The sequence below is a fragment of the Mustela nivalis genome (assembly GCF_964662115.1).
Source record: "Mustela nivalis genome assembly, chromosome: 8".
NCBI lineage: Eukaryota > Metazoa > Chordata > Mammalia > Carnivora > Mustelidae > Mustela > Mustela nivalis.
The window spans coordinates 123,801,713-123,816,073 of NC_139027.1; the positions used below are offsets into that span (position 1 = coordinate 123,801,713).

The window sequence follows — 14,361 nt, forward strand, 5'->3', positions numbered from 1 at the left end:
AGAGTCTGCCACCACTGGGTCCAGACTCAGATGCCAAGATACCTATCCCCACCCCCCACTGTCTTTTGTTTCCTTTGCTCTTTTGGGGCCTCTCTGGAGCTCTGGAACTGTTCATTACCCTTTATGTGTTTTCCTTCTCTGGGTTCTGTTCCAGTCTTTATTTTTTTGTGTGTTAGTAAGCTTTTCTCCAACCCCGCCCTATATATGTTGGTATTCCTTTAGCCTTTTTCTCATTCTGTCCTTGCGTGACACACAAAGTGGCTTCAGCTCCCACCTGCGTGCTGATGGCTTAAATCTAGATCTTTAGCCCAGACCCTGCCTTGTGCTTCAGACCCATATATCTTACTTCCACAGACATCTCAGATGTCATATGGCCAAGACAGACTGTCCTCTTCTTCTAACCTTTCCTTTCCTTCTCTTTCCCTTTCTTGGAGAATGGCATGGCCATTTGTCAAAAGTGGACACCGGAGCTCATCCAGTGTCACTCCCTGTCCATCCGGCCTCCAAGATGGGTCAGTTCAGCCTCTTCTTGTCCCAGTCTTTCCCTCAGCCCCTGTGCTGCACCGCTGCCTGACAGCCTCTTTGATTTTCACTTCTGTTTTTCTTGAATCTGTCCCCTTCTCTTCCTGTGTGTCTCCACACCCACCACCTTAGCCCCCACTGCCACCACTCCTCCCCTGCTCACCTGTAGTAGCCTCGTTGCAGACCTGCCTGTGTTTGTTCTGTGTTCTGTGACTCATTCTTCACATGGCAGCCCTGTGATTCTTTTCCAAAATGGAGCTCTGAGCAGGTCATTCCCCTGTATAGACATTTAAATGGCTGCCCCTGGCTCCGGGAATATAAGCTCAAATCCTTGCCCGTTCCTGCCGCATGTTCCATGCCCCCCCCCGCCCCCCGCCCCGCATGGTTTGCCCCTGCTGACCTCATCAGCTCGATCTCTTAACATTCCACTGCGTTTTGTCTGTGCTGGCCTATCCGGTCTCCGACTTTATATGTACTGCTCCCCCTGTTTAGAACACTCTGCCCGCTTTCCTTCCTGCTCTTTACCTTGTTGATTCCTGTTTCATCATTTATATTCCATGTCAAACGATATTTCCCCGAGACCCTACCCTGTAACACCAGGTTTCTCCCTCCCTCCTCCCATGAATACTGTCCTTTCTCCCTGTCTTCTTCCTACAGAGCACCACATGGTTTGTTACTCTGTTTATGGATGATTTCGTTATTTCCCTGACCAGACCATAAAATCCTGTCTGGATTGTCACTGTGTCATCCCCATCCCTCTCATGCTCGACACAGTGTCTTCATCTCAGGTGGCAGGTACGGTTGCGACTGAGTTTATCTCTAGGCTAGGTCAGACGCTGTGTCTTTGCTAGGGGGATTCCTTTCACATTGATGATGCTCCTGTGAGATCTAGATTTTATTGCTTAGACATATTTCTTCCTCTCTCTCGGCCTTTAGAGTGATGGGACTGGACTTCAGTATTACCCAGACAGAAAAGTATGTTACTTTTCTTTTTTTTTTTTTTTTTTTTTTTAAAGATTTTATTTATTTATTTGACAGAGAAAGATCACAAGTAGGCATAGAGGCAGGCAGAGAGAGAGAGAGAGAGAGAGAGAGGAGGAAGCAGGCTCCCTGCTGAGCAGAGAGCCCGATGCGGGACTCGATCCCAGGACCCTGAGATCATGACCTGAGCCGAAGGCAGCGGCTTAACCCACTGAGCCACCCAGGCGCCCCAGTATGTTACTTTTCTACCCATGGGCTTGGAGGTTGAAGGCTCTATTTTTTTTTTTTTTATTTTAAGATTTTATTAGAGCACGGTGAGGAAGAGAGGGTCCTGCTGAGCACAGAGCAGCCCAGTGTGGGGCTCCGCAAGAGGATGGCCTGAGCCGAAGTCAGATGCTTAACAGACTGAGCTACCCAGGTGCCCCCAGAGGCTCTTTCATTGGCTCAAACCAACTTCTAGTAAAGGTGCTAAATTTTCAGGACATGGCTTGTAAGAGTATGGATCTTTGTATCCCATTGGCACTTTTCTTTTTCTTCCGTTCTGCATGGCTTTTCTGAATATGTAGGTCAGGAAGACTAAGGACTGCTTATAACACAAAAACGTGGGAGTGGTGGTGGTTCTTTTCCGCCTGAGATGTGCTGATTCACACTGAACAGTTTAGCGTGTACCTGGTCTCATTCAGATCTGGCATCACCTCTGGTGCAGGCAGGGTGTCCGTTCCCATCCTAAATGTAAGGATGCCTCGTTCAGCAAGGTGTTCTGTGGTGCACCACAGGCAAGTGGTAGAATAGGATTTGAACTTGGATTTTCTGATTCCATATTTTCCATCACAGCAACCTCCTGGTGGGAGAGAGGCGATATACCCTTAGTCTTTTGGAGGAGCCAGGAAACGTTATTTCCCTCCTGTTTTTCTTTCTTTCTTTCTTTCTTTCTTTTTTGCTTATGGAAAGAAATTGCTCTTTTCATTCCTCGTAGAGAAAACTATATCTAGTTGCAGTACAGTAATCTACACGCTGCCTTGCCCCAGGCAGACCCACTAGCACTTAAAATTATAATAAAAATTGCCTAAAATTATTCCATGTGGGAACTGTCCTTTGCCTTTCTACCCTTTGCTTCTTAGCTGCCCTCCAGGAAGACTGATGCTGTCAGCATTTGGCTCAGAAGGAGAAACGATCGGAAGGCCTGCATATCTGATGTTGTGCAAACATCGGTAACCTGGTTTTCCATAAAAATGGTTGTTAAGGAGGCCAGCTTGTGGGGGCTTTGTTATTTGCATAAAACTTAGATTTTTTGACATTTGACTTAAAAAAAAAACCCCAAAACTCATTTACTTTTTTGAAAGAGAGCACGAATGGAGGGGAGGGGCCGAGGGAGAGGGAGAGAAAGAATCCTAAGCAGACTCCACGTTCCATTTGGAGCCAGATGTGGGGCTCAGTCGCACAACCCTGAGATCATGACCTGAGCTGAAATCAAAAGCCGGGCGCTTAACTAGCTGAGCCACCAAGGCGCCCCAAAGAGAAATACTTAACTATAAATAGTAAATAGTTCTTCTTGTACTAGTATCATGGTTTTACCTGGTTTTATGTAATGAGGGACCCATGGTATGCATGTAAGCATTTTTGGAGAACCCAGGTACATTTTTAAAATAAATCTCTCTCTCTCTCTTTGGAGGACCCAGGTGCATTCTTAAATCTTTCCCTTGCGGGGCTCAGACTCATGACTGAGATCAAGAACTGAGCCGAGATCAAGAGTCGGACACTAGGGGCGCCTGGGTGGCTCAGTGGTTTAAGCCTCTGTCTTCAGCTCAGGTCATGATCTCAAGGTCCTGGGATCGAGCCCCACTTCGGGCTCTCCGCTCAGCGGGGAGCCTGCTTCCCCCCCCTCTCTCTGCCTGCCTCTCTGCCTACTTGTGATCTCTATCAAATAAATAAATAAAAATCTTAAAAAAAAAAAGAGTCGGACACTAAACTGACTGAGCCACCCAGATGCCCCAAAATAAATCCTTTTTAAAGCATTTTATGGACATCCGTTAAACCGTAAATATTTAGCTTTATGATTACATTAAAGTTGGGAAATTTGCCCAGTCCTAAAATTCACTTTTTTTGTTTCATTTTTATTAATTTTAATTATATATGGACACTGTCTTTTTATTCTTCTTCTCTTGCTTCTGCAAATCCCTGCCAGAAGGGAGTTTCTGGGGCACATGGGTGGCTCAGTTGGTTAAGCAACTGCCTTTGGCTCAGGTCATAAGCCTGGAGTCCCAGGATGGAGTCCTGCATCACGCCCCTTGCTCGGCAGGAGTCTGCTTCTCCCTTTGACCCTCCCCTTTCTCATGCTCTCTCTCTCTCTCTCAAATAAATAGATAAAATCTTTAAAGAAAAAAAAAAGGGAGATTTTGCTGTAGCAGTAGAAGCTCCCTTGAACCTTTTGTGTAGAGGGTCTGCTGGGGAGAAAGAAATACCCCGAAGACACATTGTGGTATAGTTGCAAGTTTTTGAAGCTCCTTCCCATTTGACTTCTCCAATGGATGGGTTGGATCGCTCAGAGAACATTCCTCTAATTGTAGCCATTTTGTCATTTTCCCTTCTGGGAAATACTTTGTGTTTACCTTTTTTATGGGTTTAGTAATGGAGACGAGAGGCCGTGAGCACTGGAGCTGGAGCCACAACTTCCTCCTTTTCTTCTGTCTTCCCCAGCATCTTACTCAGCAGCTCCAACCCTGCTGTGACACCCTAGAATGTATCATTTTGAAATGTTGCAGCTGCCACTGAGTCATGTGGGAGCAGGGAGCTGGCTGGGGGAGAGGTGCCCATCACTTACGGCTTTTTCTTCCTGCGTAGATTCTTGAAGAGAGGTTAAGAGCGGCATTCTCATTTCAGTCTGAAGATGTCTGTGTTTTCCCTAAAAAAACGACGGAAAGAAAGAGAAGTGTTGTAGTTTAAGTAGAGGCTGTGATTTCTAAGTGTAGCTCCTCTGAGCTTTATTGGCGAGAAGTAATAAGCCTCCTGGCTGGATGAAGAGGTCTGACTTCAGGGTGTGAAATCATTTTAGGGTGAGGGGCAGCTTCCCCTTTCTGCATGGCTCTCAGTCTTCATGTGATGAAGCAGTTCTTTGACTTAAATTCGGTATGGCGGGTCACCTTTAAAACAGGGCCCTTCATAAACTTCTTCGTGCATAATAACCCTTTATGACTCTTAATTGGGAGTAGCTGAGCAGTGGGTGGTTTTTATATACCATATGTCCTATAGCTCAACAGGGCCAGATAAAGGAAAACATTGGTCTTGATACTGGAAATCTTGTCTCATCAAATCAAGCCCTTGCCTGTGATGTTCTTTCTAACTTAATTTTTCTTACATAAATACTTCCTGGCCAGAAAAAAAAATAGATCTGACAATGTTTACATTTTGATCAGTATTTCTTATAGGAGTTGGTTAGAGGAGAAGCTTATAATTTTGTTTTGAAAATGAAATTCCTGTAGAAAGGTCACCACAGTGTCAGTCCCTGTCATTTCTAACCCTCTTATCTCAGAGCTCATCTGCAGCATGTCAGGTCTGGCCTGCTGCTCTTAACCAAAAAAGGCAAAGAATGTGGAGGGCTTGCTCCCTTCAGCCGGTTGTCTCAGCGCTCCATGATGGTCTGTGTTCGCACAGTGTCAGCTGGATCCACAGGAAGCAGGGGGTGTTGGACGCGTTTTCTGCTGCAAGTTCAAGAGTCTGTGGGGCAGGATTCCAGAGCTTTGCCAGGACCATAAATCCTAGGCATTATCTCAGAACTGCACACTGGGCCTCACCCTCTGCGTTTTAAACATTTCTTGGCAGTCACATAAACCCAGGCAGTTTATCACAGGTGCCCACTTCCCTCTCCCCTTCTCAAGGATCCTGACACAGAAGGTAGCAGCAGCAAGTCTGATAGAACTCTCGCCTGTTTCACGGCTCCCTGCAGTCTCGTGGGAGAGGTAGGGTTTGCTGCGGTAGGTGCGTGCAGCCGAGTGGTAGCCCGGCCCCTCGTCTCTGCCACCAGCCTCGTATAGATTATGCATGAGCAGGAAAAGACTAGCCACAGGACCACTTGGATTTGCCTTCTCTTCTCTTGCTGAAGATAGGTAGTGGGGGAACGGCAAGTATCTGAAGACAAGAGTACAAAGAGGAGCCATGGTGAATTGTGATGGAGAGGAAGAAAGAGAGAGGGAGAAGGCCAGGCAGCCCTGCCATCCTACTGATAGAAATCGTGCAGGTCCCGATCTTGCGCATTCCTCTCCCAGGCGGGGTAGCGTTGACTGTTAGAGTAAAGGCTTAGTCCTCTATTGCACACAAGTGTCAGGTATTTTAAACAAGGAGCATGTGACCGCCTTGCCACATCATTTCTCAGGCTGAGTGGTACTCGATGTACTAAAGAGGTTGTGGGATATAGTGTACTTAAATGAGTCAGAAGACTTTGAACAGGTCTCATCACGTTGATTTTAGTGATACCATGAAAAGAAGCTGGATTTCTGCTGAGGGCACAGTTTATAACCTTGTACCAGCAGAGCTTGTGGACCAAACTTTTGTTAGAAGACAGACTGGTAGGTTGAGAAGAAAGATTCTTGGGTTCTCATGATCTCTCTCCCCTGCCTGTCCTGAACCAAAGAGAAAAACTGGGAAGGCAGCTTGTGGGGAAGGAAGTGCCACTGCCTGACCAGTGAGGGTCTGGGAGCGGGAGAGGTGGAAGGCGAGTGAGAGCTGGAATTGTGTTGGGGGATAGTTTTGTTTGGATTCAATCTTGATTTTTCTTGTTTGTCTGTGGTGACGTTTATAGATGACTTTGGGAAAAAAAATATTAATATATTAAATTAATATATTTAAAAAAAAAAAGATGGGTTGGAGATCAGAGTCCGTTACTACCTGATCTATTTGGGGGACTTTAAAATTACTATCATTATTCAGTTTGACCTAGTCAGAGTTTGCCATGAATTCTTACCTACTTGTTTCTCCTCAAAGCATTAAACTAGGTCATTCAGCTATCTCAGCTAAGCCAGCTGCATGTTTTAACAGTTTTCAAGCCCATCTTCACCTGTATTTGGATGTTCAGAATTACCCTTGCTGATGCATTTAGACCTCTTGGCTTATATTTTAGGGCATTTTTAGGTTCACAGCAAAATAAGAGGAAGGTACAGAGATTTCCCATATACTCCCCCCCATCCCCACAGCCCCGCACCAGTGTGGTGCATTTGCTGCCATTGATGAACCTCTGCTGATACGTCCTAATCACCCAGTGTCCATACTGTAGGGCTCACTCTTGGTGTCATATGTTCTGTGGGTTTGGACAAATGTATGACAGTATGTGTCCATCATTATAGTATTTTCACTACCCTAAAAATTCTGTATGCTTGGCCTGTGCGTCCCCACAACCCCTATCTCCATAGTTTTGCCTTCTGCAGAATGTCATATAGTTGGGCTCATACAGTATGTGGCCTTCTCAGATTAGCCTCTTTTGCTTAGGAATATGCATTTAACATTTATCCATGTCTTTTCATGACTTGATAAAGCCCTCCTTTTTAATGCCACAAAATTGTTATTTGGATGTACTGGAGTTTATTAATCGGTTCACCTACTAAAGAGCTTTGGGTGCTTCTTAGTTTTGGCAATTATGGAAAATGTCGCTACAAACATTTAAGTGGTGGTTTTTGTGTGGTGCAGGTTTTTAACTCCTTTGGAGTTAAACACCAATGAGCATGATTGCTGGATTGTATGGTAAGAGTAGGTTTAGTTTTGTAAGAAACCACCAGACTGTCTTCCAGAACAGTTGTACCATTTCGTATCCCCACCAGAATGTATGAGAGTCCCTCTTGCACCACTTCTTGTTGGCATTTGGTGGCATCAGTGTTCGGGTTTTGGTCATCCTAATAGATGTGTGGTGGTATCTGGTTTTAATTTGCATTCCTCTGATAACACATGTTGTCTTTTATAAAAACATTCTCTCCTGGTTTGTGTCTTGTCATTTTCATTCTGTTGACAGTGTCTTTTGCAAAGCAGAAAATTTTAGTACTGTCTAGCTTTGGTGTGTTCCTTCATGGGTCAGGCCTTTGGTGTTGTATCTTAAAAGTCATCACCAGACCAAAGATCATCTAGATTGACTTCTCCTGTTCTCTAGGAGTTTTATAGTTTTGTGTTTTCCATTTAGGCCAGTGATTCATTTTGAGTTAATTTTTGTAAAGGTATAAGATTTGTGTCTAGATTTGGTGTTTTGCATGTGAGTGTCCAGTTGTTCCAACTTTTTTGTTGAAAACACTCTGCTGTATTGCCTTTGTCTCCTTTGTCAGAGATCAGTTGACTGTATTGATGTGGGTGCATTTCTGGACTCTGTGTTCTGTTGCATTGATCTATTTGTTCTCTGGGCAGTATCACATTGTCTTGATTACTGTAGCGTCATAGTAAGTCTTGGAGTTGAATGTTGTCAGACTTTGTTCTTCTCTTTCAATATTGTGTTGACAATTTTGAGTCTTTTGCCTCTCCATGTAAATTTCAGAAGCACTTTGTCTGTATTCACAAAATGGCTTGCTGTGCTTTTGACTGTGACTATACTGAATCTGTAGATCAAATTGGGAAGAACTGACGTCTTTATAATATTGAGGCTTCCTATTCATGAACATGGAATATCTCCCATTTATTTAGTTCTTGTTTGTGTCAGAGTCTTGTAGTTTTCCTCATATGGGTCTTGTACATATTTTGTTAGATTTACACCTGATTAGTATTTCATTGTCTTGTCTGCTAATGTAAACTCCCTGCTTTTTAATCTTTTTCATTGACAGTCCTACTTTTGTCCTTTCTGTAGTGATGTCCTCCTCCTAGGCTCATGCACCTGCTCTGAAAGTAGAAATCCCTGTGGAAAGAGTAGCCCAGTGCATGAGGAGGTGTGTACGGGATTTATCAGCGTTTAGACTGGCCCAGAGAGGGGACTTTGATGGGGAACATGTTTCCTTTAAAATTAAAATGAAGTTTCTTTGATGATATTTAGGATATAATTGCAGCCTCCCTCTTCCCAACCTCCCGACCTCCAGACAGGAACAAATGGTGTTTGTTTGTTTGTTTGTATGTTTTTAAAAGATTGCCTAGGAGAAGATTATTTGAACTTAAGGTGGTATCTAATGAGATCACCTGCCTTCCCTTTTAAACTCAGATGGACTTGCTAAGTTAGTGTGAGCGTAACTCCAGAGTCCAGAGCCTTGGATTCTGATCCCCGGTCCGTTCATGATCTTCAGACTGTTCTTAAGGAATGCCTTCACTTGAAGTCCTGTGTAGCTGCCAGGAGTGATGGCTCCAAGTCAGGGTGGTTTTTGTCTCTCACATTTGGTCAGAGGATTTGGGTAGAGAGCAAGGGATAACTATTTAGTAACTATTTTTCCTTTTTTGTACATAGAATCAGGAGAAGTTTATTAAGTGAATCCATGTTCAGTAATAGAGAATTAGTCTTCTCTGTTAATTTCCCTTGAAGTATAAAAAACCAAAGGAAAAAAATGTTTGCAGAGGGAAGAGCAAGGAAATCTTGACATTTTAGATCCTCAGACCTGAAAGTGGTTACCAGTTTCAAGAATGAAAGCTGATTACTTAATGTGACGTGCTTGGAATGTTATGTTTCATGTATTGTTAAATTATTGGGCAACTGTTGGACACCTACTTTTTCCAGGGTACTGCTGGTCATGGTGGATGATGGGTAAAGCAGATGGGTTTGGTCTTAGCCTCCTGAAGCTCACTAATTTGATGGGGGTATCATCATAATTTATGTCAGCCATTATTTTAGTTGCGTTAGGTCTACAAAGGAAAGAAATGGGATGCCAGGAGAGCTCACTTTCTGCCCCTGTCTCTTCATCCCATGGCTGTGTGAGCAGCTCTCTTGACTGCTGGCACTAATGTAGCCACAGAGCCTCCCTGCCTGTGCTTCCATATCTCTTCTCCCCGTCCTCGCCTGGACTTTGTCTACAGATTGACCTCTTCATTTAACCTGTTTCCTGTCTTATCACTCTTCCCAGGAGTGCTTAAGCATATGCCCTCAAACTCTCTGCCTCTGTAAGTGTGTAGAACATATCTGGTACAAAGGAATCTAGAACTTGAAGAACAATCTTGTGAGTGGGCCAGTTCCTTCACTTTCAGATAAGGAAGGTGAGGACAAAGGAAGCGGAAGGCCACACCTACAATCACAGAGCAAGTTACAGCCAGAGCCAAAACTAACCCAGTCTTTGCCTCATAGCCTGTTCTGTGGGCTTTTGTTACATGCCTGCAGGAGAGGCTTTAGTCCACAGGGATCCATTCTCAGGAACTTTCTGTCTCTGTGGAAAGACTGAGGAGGGTGACACAGCTGTTCTTAAGGGAAAAAACCAGCCCCAAGAGGGGCCATAAACACCTCACAAGGCTCAGAGTTGTTACTGCAGCCAGATTTACCAAGGGTGCCTTTCCCTGGGAGGAAAGAAAATAGTGCACCAGGTTCCTGTCATCAGGGAAGTCCTGTTTTAGAGGAGCCGAGGAGTCTAACCTGTGTGAAGAGAGCACCTCAGAGCAGCCTGTTCGGGGCTCAGACGCACCGCTGCGCGCGGGAGGGCTCCAGGACCGGTCTTCTGGATGAGGAGGAAAGCTTTTCCTGGGGAGACAGGGAGGCAGAACTTCCCTGAGACCAGGAGAAGAAAGATCCCCCTCCAGGCTTGAGGAGAACCCCAAACCAATGGCGCACGCAGGCAGTGGCCTGTGCACAGGGGATTGGGAAGCTCCAGGAAATACATGCAGGCGGGAGCTATTCTTAGCAGATCTGGAGCTCTGAGCAGTCACAGAGAGAGTATGGTGCCCCACTTCTCTTTCTTACGGAAGTAGCTTGATGAAAGCTGGCCTTCCAGAAGATAAGCCTGGCATGTTTGGGGGAGCCTCGCAGAAGGCCTCCTCTGGGCCTCGCTGCAGTTGCTCAGGCGTGGAATGACGAAGTCCTGGACGCAGGCAGTGGCAGTGGGGATTCGAGCTTCTGTGGTGCTCGCTGATACTGGATTACTCTCTCAGTTTAACGCTAAGTATTGCTTTATATCGAGTTTTCTAGGGATGTCTAGGTGGAGCACTCAAGATAATTGGAAAGCCTGAGAATCTGTATTTTATTTTATAAGGTGTTTTGAAATAGATAAGAACCAATTAAGAGAATGCAAATACGAAGTGTCACTGTTTTTCCTTCCAAATATCAAGTGTGAAGCTAAATACCATTTAATTCACTGTTGCCGGTATTGAACTCTGCTTTCCTTTTTTATGTCGAGTTTTTTTCCTTTTTAGAACCCAAACACTGTAGTTTGGCTGAAGTGGGGAGGGGTGGTCTGCTGGGAGGAACGTAGAGCAAGAAGCTGAGAGTATCTCTATTGGCTCCCTAAGCCGGGCCGTCAGCACACACGGACTTAACTGCATTGTTTCTCTTTGCCTCCTTAGGAATATAAACAGAAGCTTGCTCGGGTCACCCAGGTCCGCAAGGAACTGAAGTCCCATATTCAGAGTTTGCCAGACCTCTCATTGCTGCCCAACGTCACGGGAGGCTTGGCCCCGCTGCCCTCTGCTGGTGACCTGTTTTCAACTGACTAGGACAGGTGTCATGCCCCAGATCCCATCTCGACCAGCAGAAAGAAGAGGGCAAATCATGGCTGGAAATAACCTTGTGGCCCCTGGTTCTGTCCCTCCATCCCGCTCCCGCAGCCTCAAGAACCACAGACTCTGATCCTCCTCTCCGTCCTCTCTCGAGCACAATTCAGAACAGTGGCGAGTGGAGTCCAGTTTAGATTCGTATGGGCAAGGAGTACAAGCTCTCCCACTTCATGTTTTCATGCCCCTGTTGGGTTTCCATTCTTAGCTCTCTCTTTACACCCAAGAAGTTACGAAAATCATGTGTCCTTCTGGAAGCGTTCAGAAGAATCTTGTCGCTCATGACAGCATTGTGTCATGAAAGCAACTTCTCTTTTCTGAGCTGGACTTGTTCAAGTTCAGTCCGGGCCTCCACTGAAGGACTCGCGCTGGACTCATGGACTTTTCCTGGCTACCATCTACCCCAAAGGTTGGAGGCACAACCGTCAAGCAGCTTTGCCATAAAGAGTTTGCCAAATCTCATCCTTCCTTTCCCTTCCTTCTAGTGATGGGTAGTCAGAAGTGAGGTGCGCTTGTTTTGTGAGCAGACTAGGGCATCTAGCGGTAAGAGTTAAAGCTGATCTGGAACACAGCCACAGTTCAGAAACAAGAGTAACAGGGATCACAAGCATGAGTTAAAAATAAGTTATTTGCTCCAGGTTCCTACAAACAACCTGCCCAGCCACCCACTGTCAGAGAAAACGTTCCTAAAAACCTGATCTTTTGGCCCTGATTGGTTGTGAAGGCAATTATTAGAAATGGCACTGGTGGGCCCCAAAAGCTTAAGACTTACTAAGAGTCTGGGCTCTGCACAGGTGGTGTTGCTTTTTCAACCCATGTCTTTCGGGGAGCAGGGCTCACACTAACATTTACTTCGCTGCGCGCGTGTCTGCAGTATGGTGAGTAAACTTGAGTATGTCCCTTGCGAATACGACACTGTGCCTGTTTGTGTGTGTGTGTGCGCGCGCCCCTGGCCACCGCACGCCCCTGTGCCCGGAAGAGGGAGGGGTCCTCTGATGGGCCGTCACAGGATAGCTCATCTCGGGCAGAGGAAGGGGGCAAGTCAGGGATTTTTAATTTGGGGTTTTAATTCCATTATCATGCCAGCTGACATTATGACTATATATCGTAGTCAGAGAGTATTTTTACCTTGCTTTTAGTGAAGGTTAGGCCTGCTAGCTGTAAATCATTCTGATTTGGCAGGCTTATTTTTGACATTGGAAAGGGCAGAAAACAATTTGCCCCAGTAGTATAATAGGAGTAGAGCCCAGAGGCTGAAATCCAGAAGCTGTAAGAAGGAATTCAGTGGTGGGGGCCGCAGAATCTCCATTATTTTGAGTTGCTATTTTCAGGATTACCAAAAAGCCAATTACTTGTGGTTTTACATGTTAAACATGTTGAAACATAGCCTGTGTTTTAAACATGTGGCAGGCTTTCCTCTAAGAAGCTCTCCCACCTGCCATGAAGTGAGAACGACGGAAACGGAAAGTCGTAGCAGGTGTTCAGTTTAACTCTGTGTAGAACATAGTAGCATTTGAGCTGTGTTTTGGATTTGAATATGGACTGTGTGTTGTTTGCTTATTGACACTGCCTGTTGTCCTGTCATTATTAAATTAATGAGTCTCTGTAACTATAAAGTTTTTCTTCCCAGAGGCCATAGGGCAGTAGGTGACCTTACTAAAATCGCAAGATCAAGTCTAGTCTTCGCTGTGTGTGCACATGCGCCCCACTCCCCATCTGGTGCGCTCTTTAGTCCCGCGTGTGAGCTTGCTTTGGAACGGACCCATCTCGGACATTCTCTGGCTTTCGCCGAGGAAGCGAAATTTTACTAGCCATGAATCAAAAGGGTATAGTAGATATTTGCTCTGATCAGCTAGATGAAAGTGTTGTAACGTGATGGATTTCACCCACTGCTATGTTTATCTGATTGAGTTTGACCAGCAATTGGTGCATAATGAATACAGCAAGAGCAAAAAATGAAACTGTAGCAATTATGTAAATGAATGTGTTGGCCTCCTAACACCTGTTACTAGTGGACTTCCTATGAGGAAGTTAGTTTGGGGCTTTGTTTTGTTTTTTAATGAAATACTTTTGTTTTTTAAATCTTAATTCTCCCCTTATCCTCCCCAACTGTGCTTATTACTTCTTTTAATTTAAATGAACCTTTCTTCTCCTTGTATGTATGAGGTGATCTGGTGGGGTGGGGTGGGTGGTTTTGTTTTGTGTTTTTTCTTTCTTTAGGGCATCCCTAGGCCTCAAAGGACCTTTCCTTTAGGTCATATTCCTCAGAAAGTCTTCATTCTTCTTTGTTTTGTTTTGTTTTCTTAAAGAATATTTTTAAAGCTTAAATTTGTATATTAATTTAGGACTTTATTTAGAAGTATAGGCTGTCATTGGCGGCAGCAGTATATTCTGAAATGTCTCATAGATATATATTTTTGAATAAAGATGGTGTTGTTGAACGACATTGTGTGATGTTTCTTTTCCCTGCCTTGTTATAGAACACCCGCTGCTTTCCTCCTAAGCAGCCAGTAATTAGGATCCACCAATAGGGATCGCGCCGTCTGCACAGAATCTTGTCCCTTAGGAGTTTTGTGACTGTTAGTGGCCCATAAATACTCGGCACTTACATAGTATTTTCTAGTTCTTTCCAGGGGCTTAATTAGCTTTAATTAGCCAATCCACACAGTGCCCCGGAGAGGTACCTCCATAGTTTTATCCTCATTGTACAGAAGTGGGAACCGATGGAGAGAGGTTAAATGACTTTTTCCCCAGTACCAGAGTCTCTGACAGATTCAGACTTGGAAGTTCTTTGATTTCAGCACTTTTGTTCACACTGCTGGGCCTCCAGAGAGAGATTTGATTTTGGCAATCCAATGAAAGCTGCTCTGAACAGTTAAAAAAAGAAGAAGAAATGTGAGGTAATCATTAATCCAGGTGGTATGTTCCTTTCTCTTTTCCTTTCATCTCAGTGAAAGCACATTGGCTGAGCATCGTTGGCAAGAACTTGAAATAATGAAAAACAGTTTGAAAATACAGCCTTTCTAAATAACTGATCGGTTTGAAAGGCTGATTTTAACCTCTCCACTGGGTGATGGCAATATTGGCCAGAAAAAGTGGGGTTCCCCGTCTGGGAATGCAAGAAGGCTGCAGTAGCTGTGGTCCTTCAAGACTAAAGTGCGGTTCAAGGCCAAGTCCAGAATCAGGGGAGTTGAAACCGTGCATTGCTGAAGTTCTGCCTTA

General features: G+C 44.8%; 1 protein-coding gene across 1 annotated transcript in view; it reads left to right on the forward strand.

The window, feature by feature from the left end:
• The window catches only part of RPRD1B (regulation of nuclear pre-mRNA domain containing 1B), a 51,340-nt gene extending 37,755 nt beyond the window's left edge, over positions 1-13,585 (forward strand). Inside the window, exon 7 of the mRNA XM_082746317.1 lies at positions 10,933-13,585. Within this exon, the coding sequence (XP_082602443.1) occupies positions 10,933-11,082 (150 nt within the window). The 3' untranslated portion in view covers positions 11,083-13,585. The remainder of the gene's footprint in view (positions 1-10,932) is intronic.
• Positions 13,586-14,361: the final 776 nt, after the last annotated feature.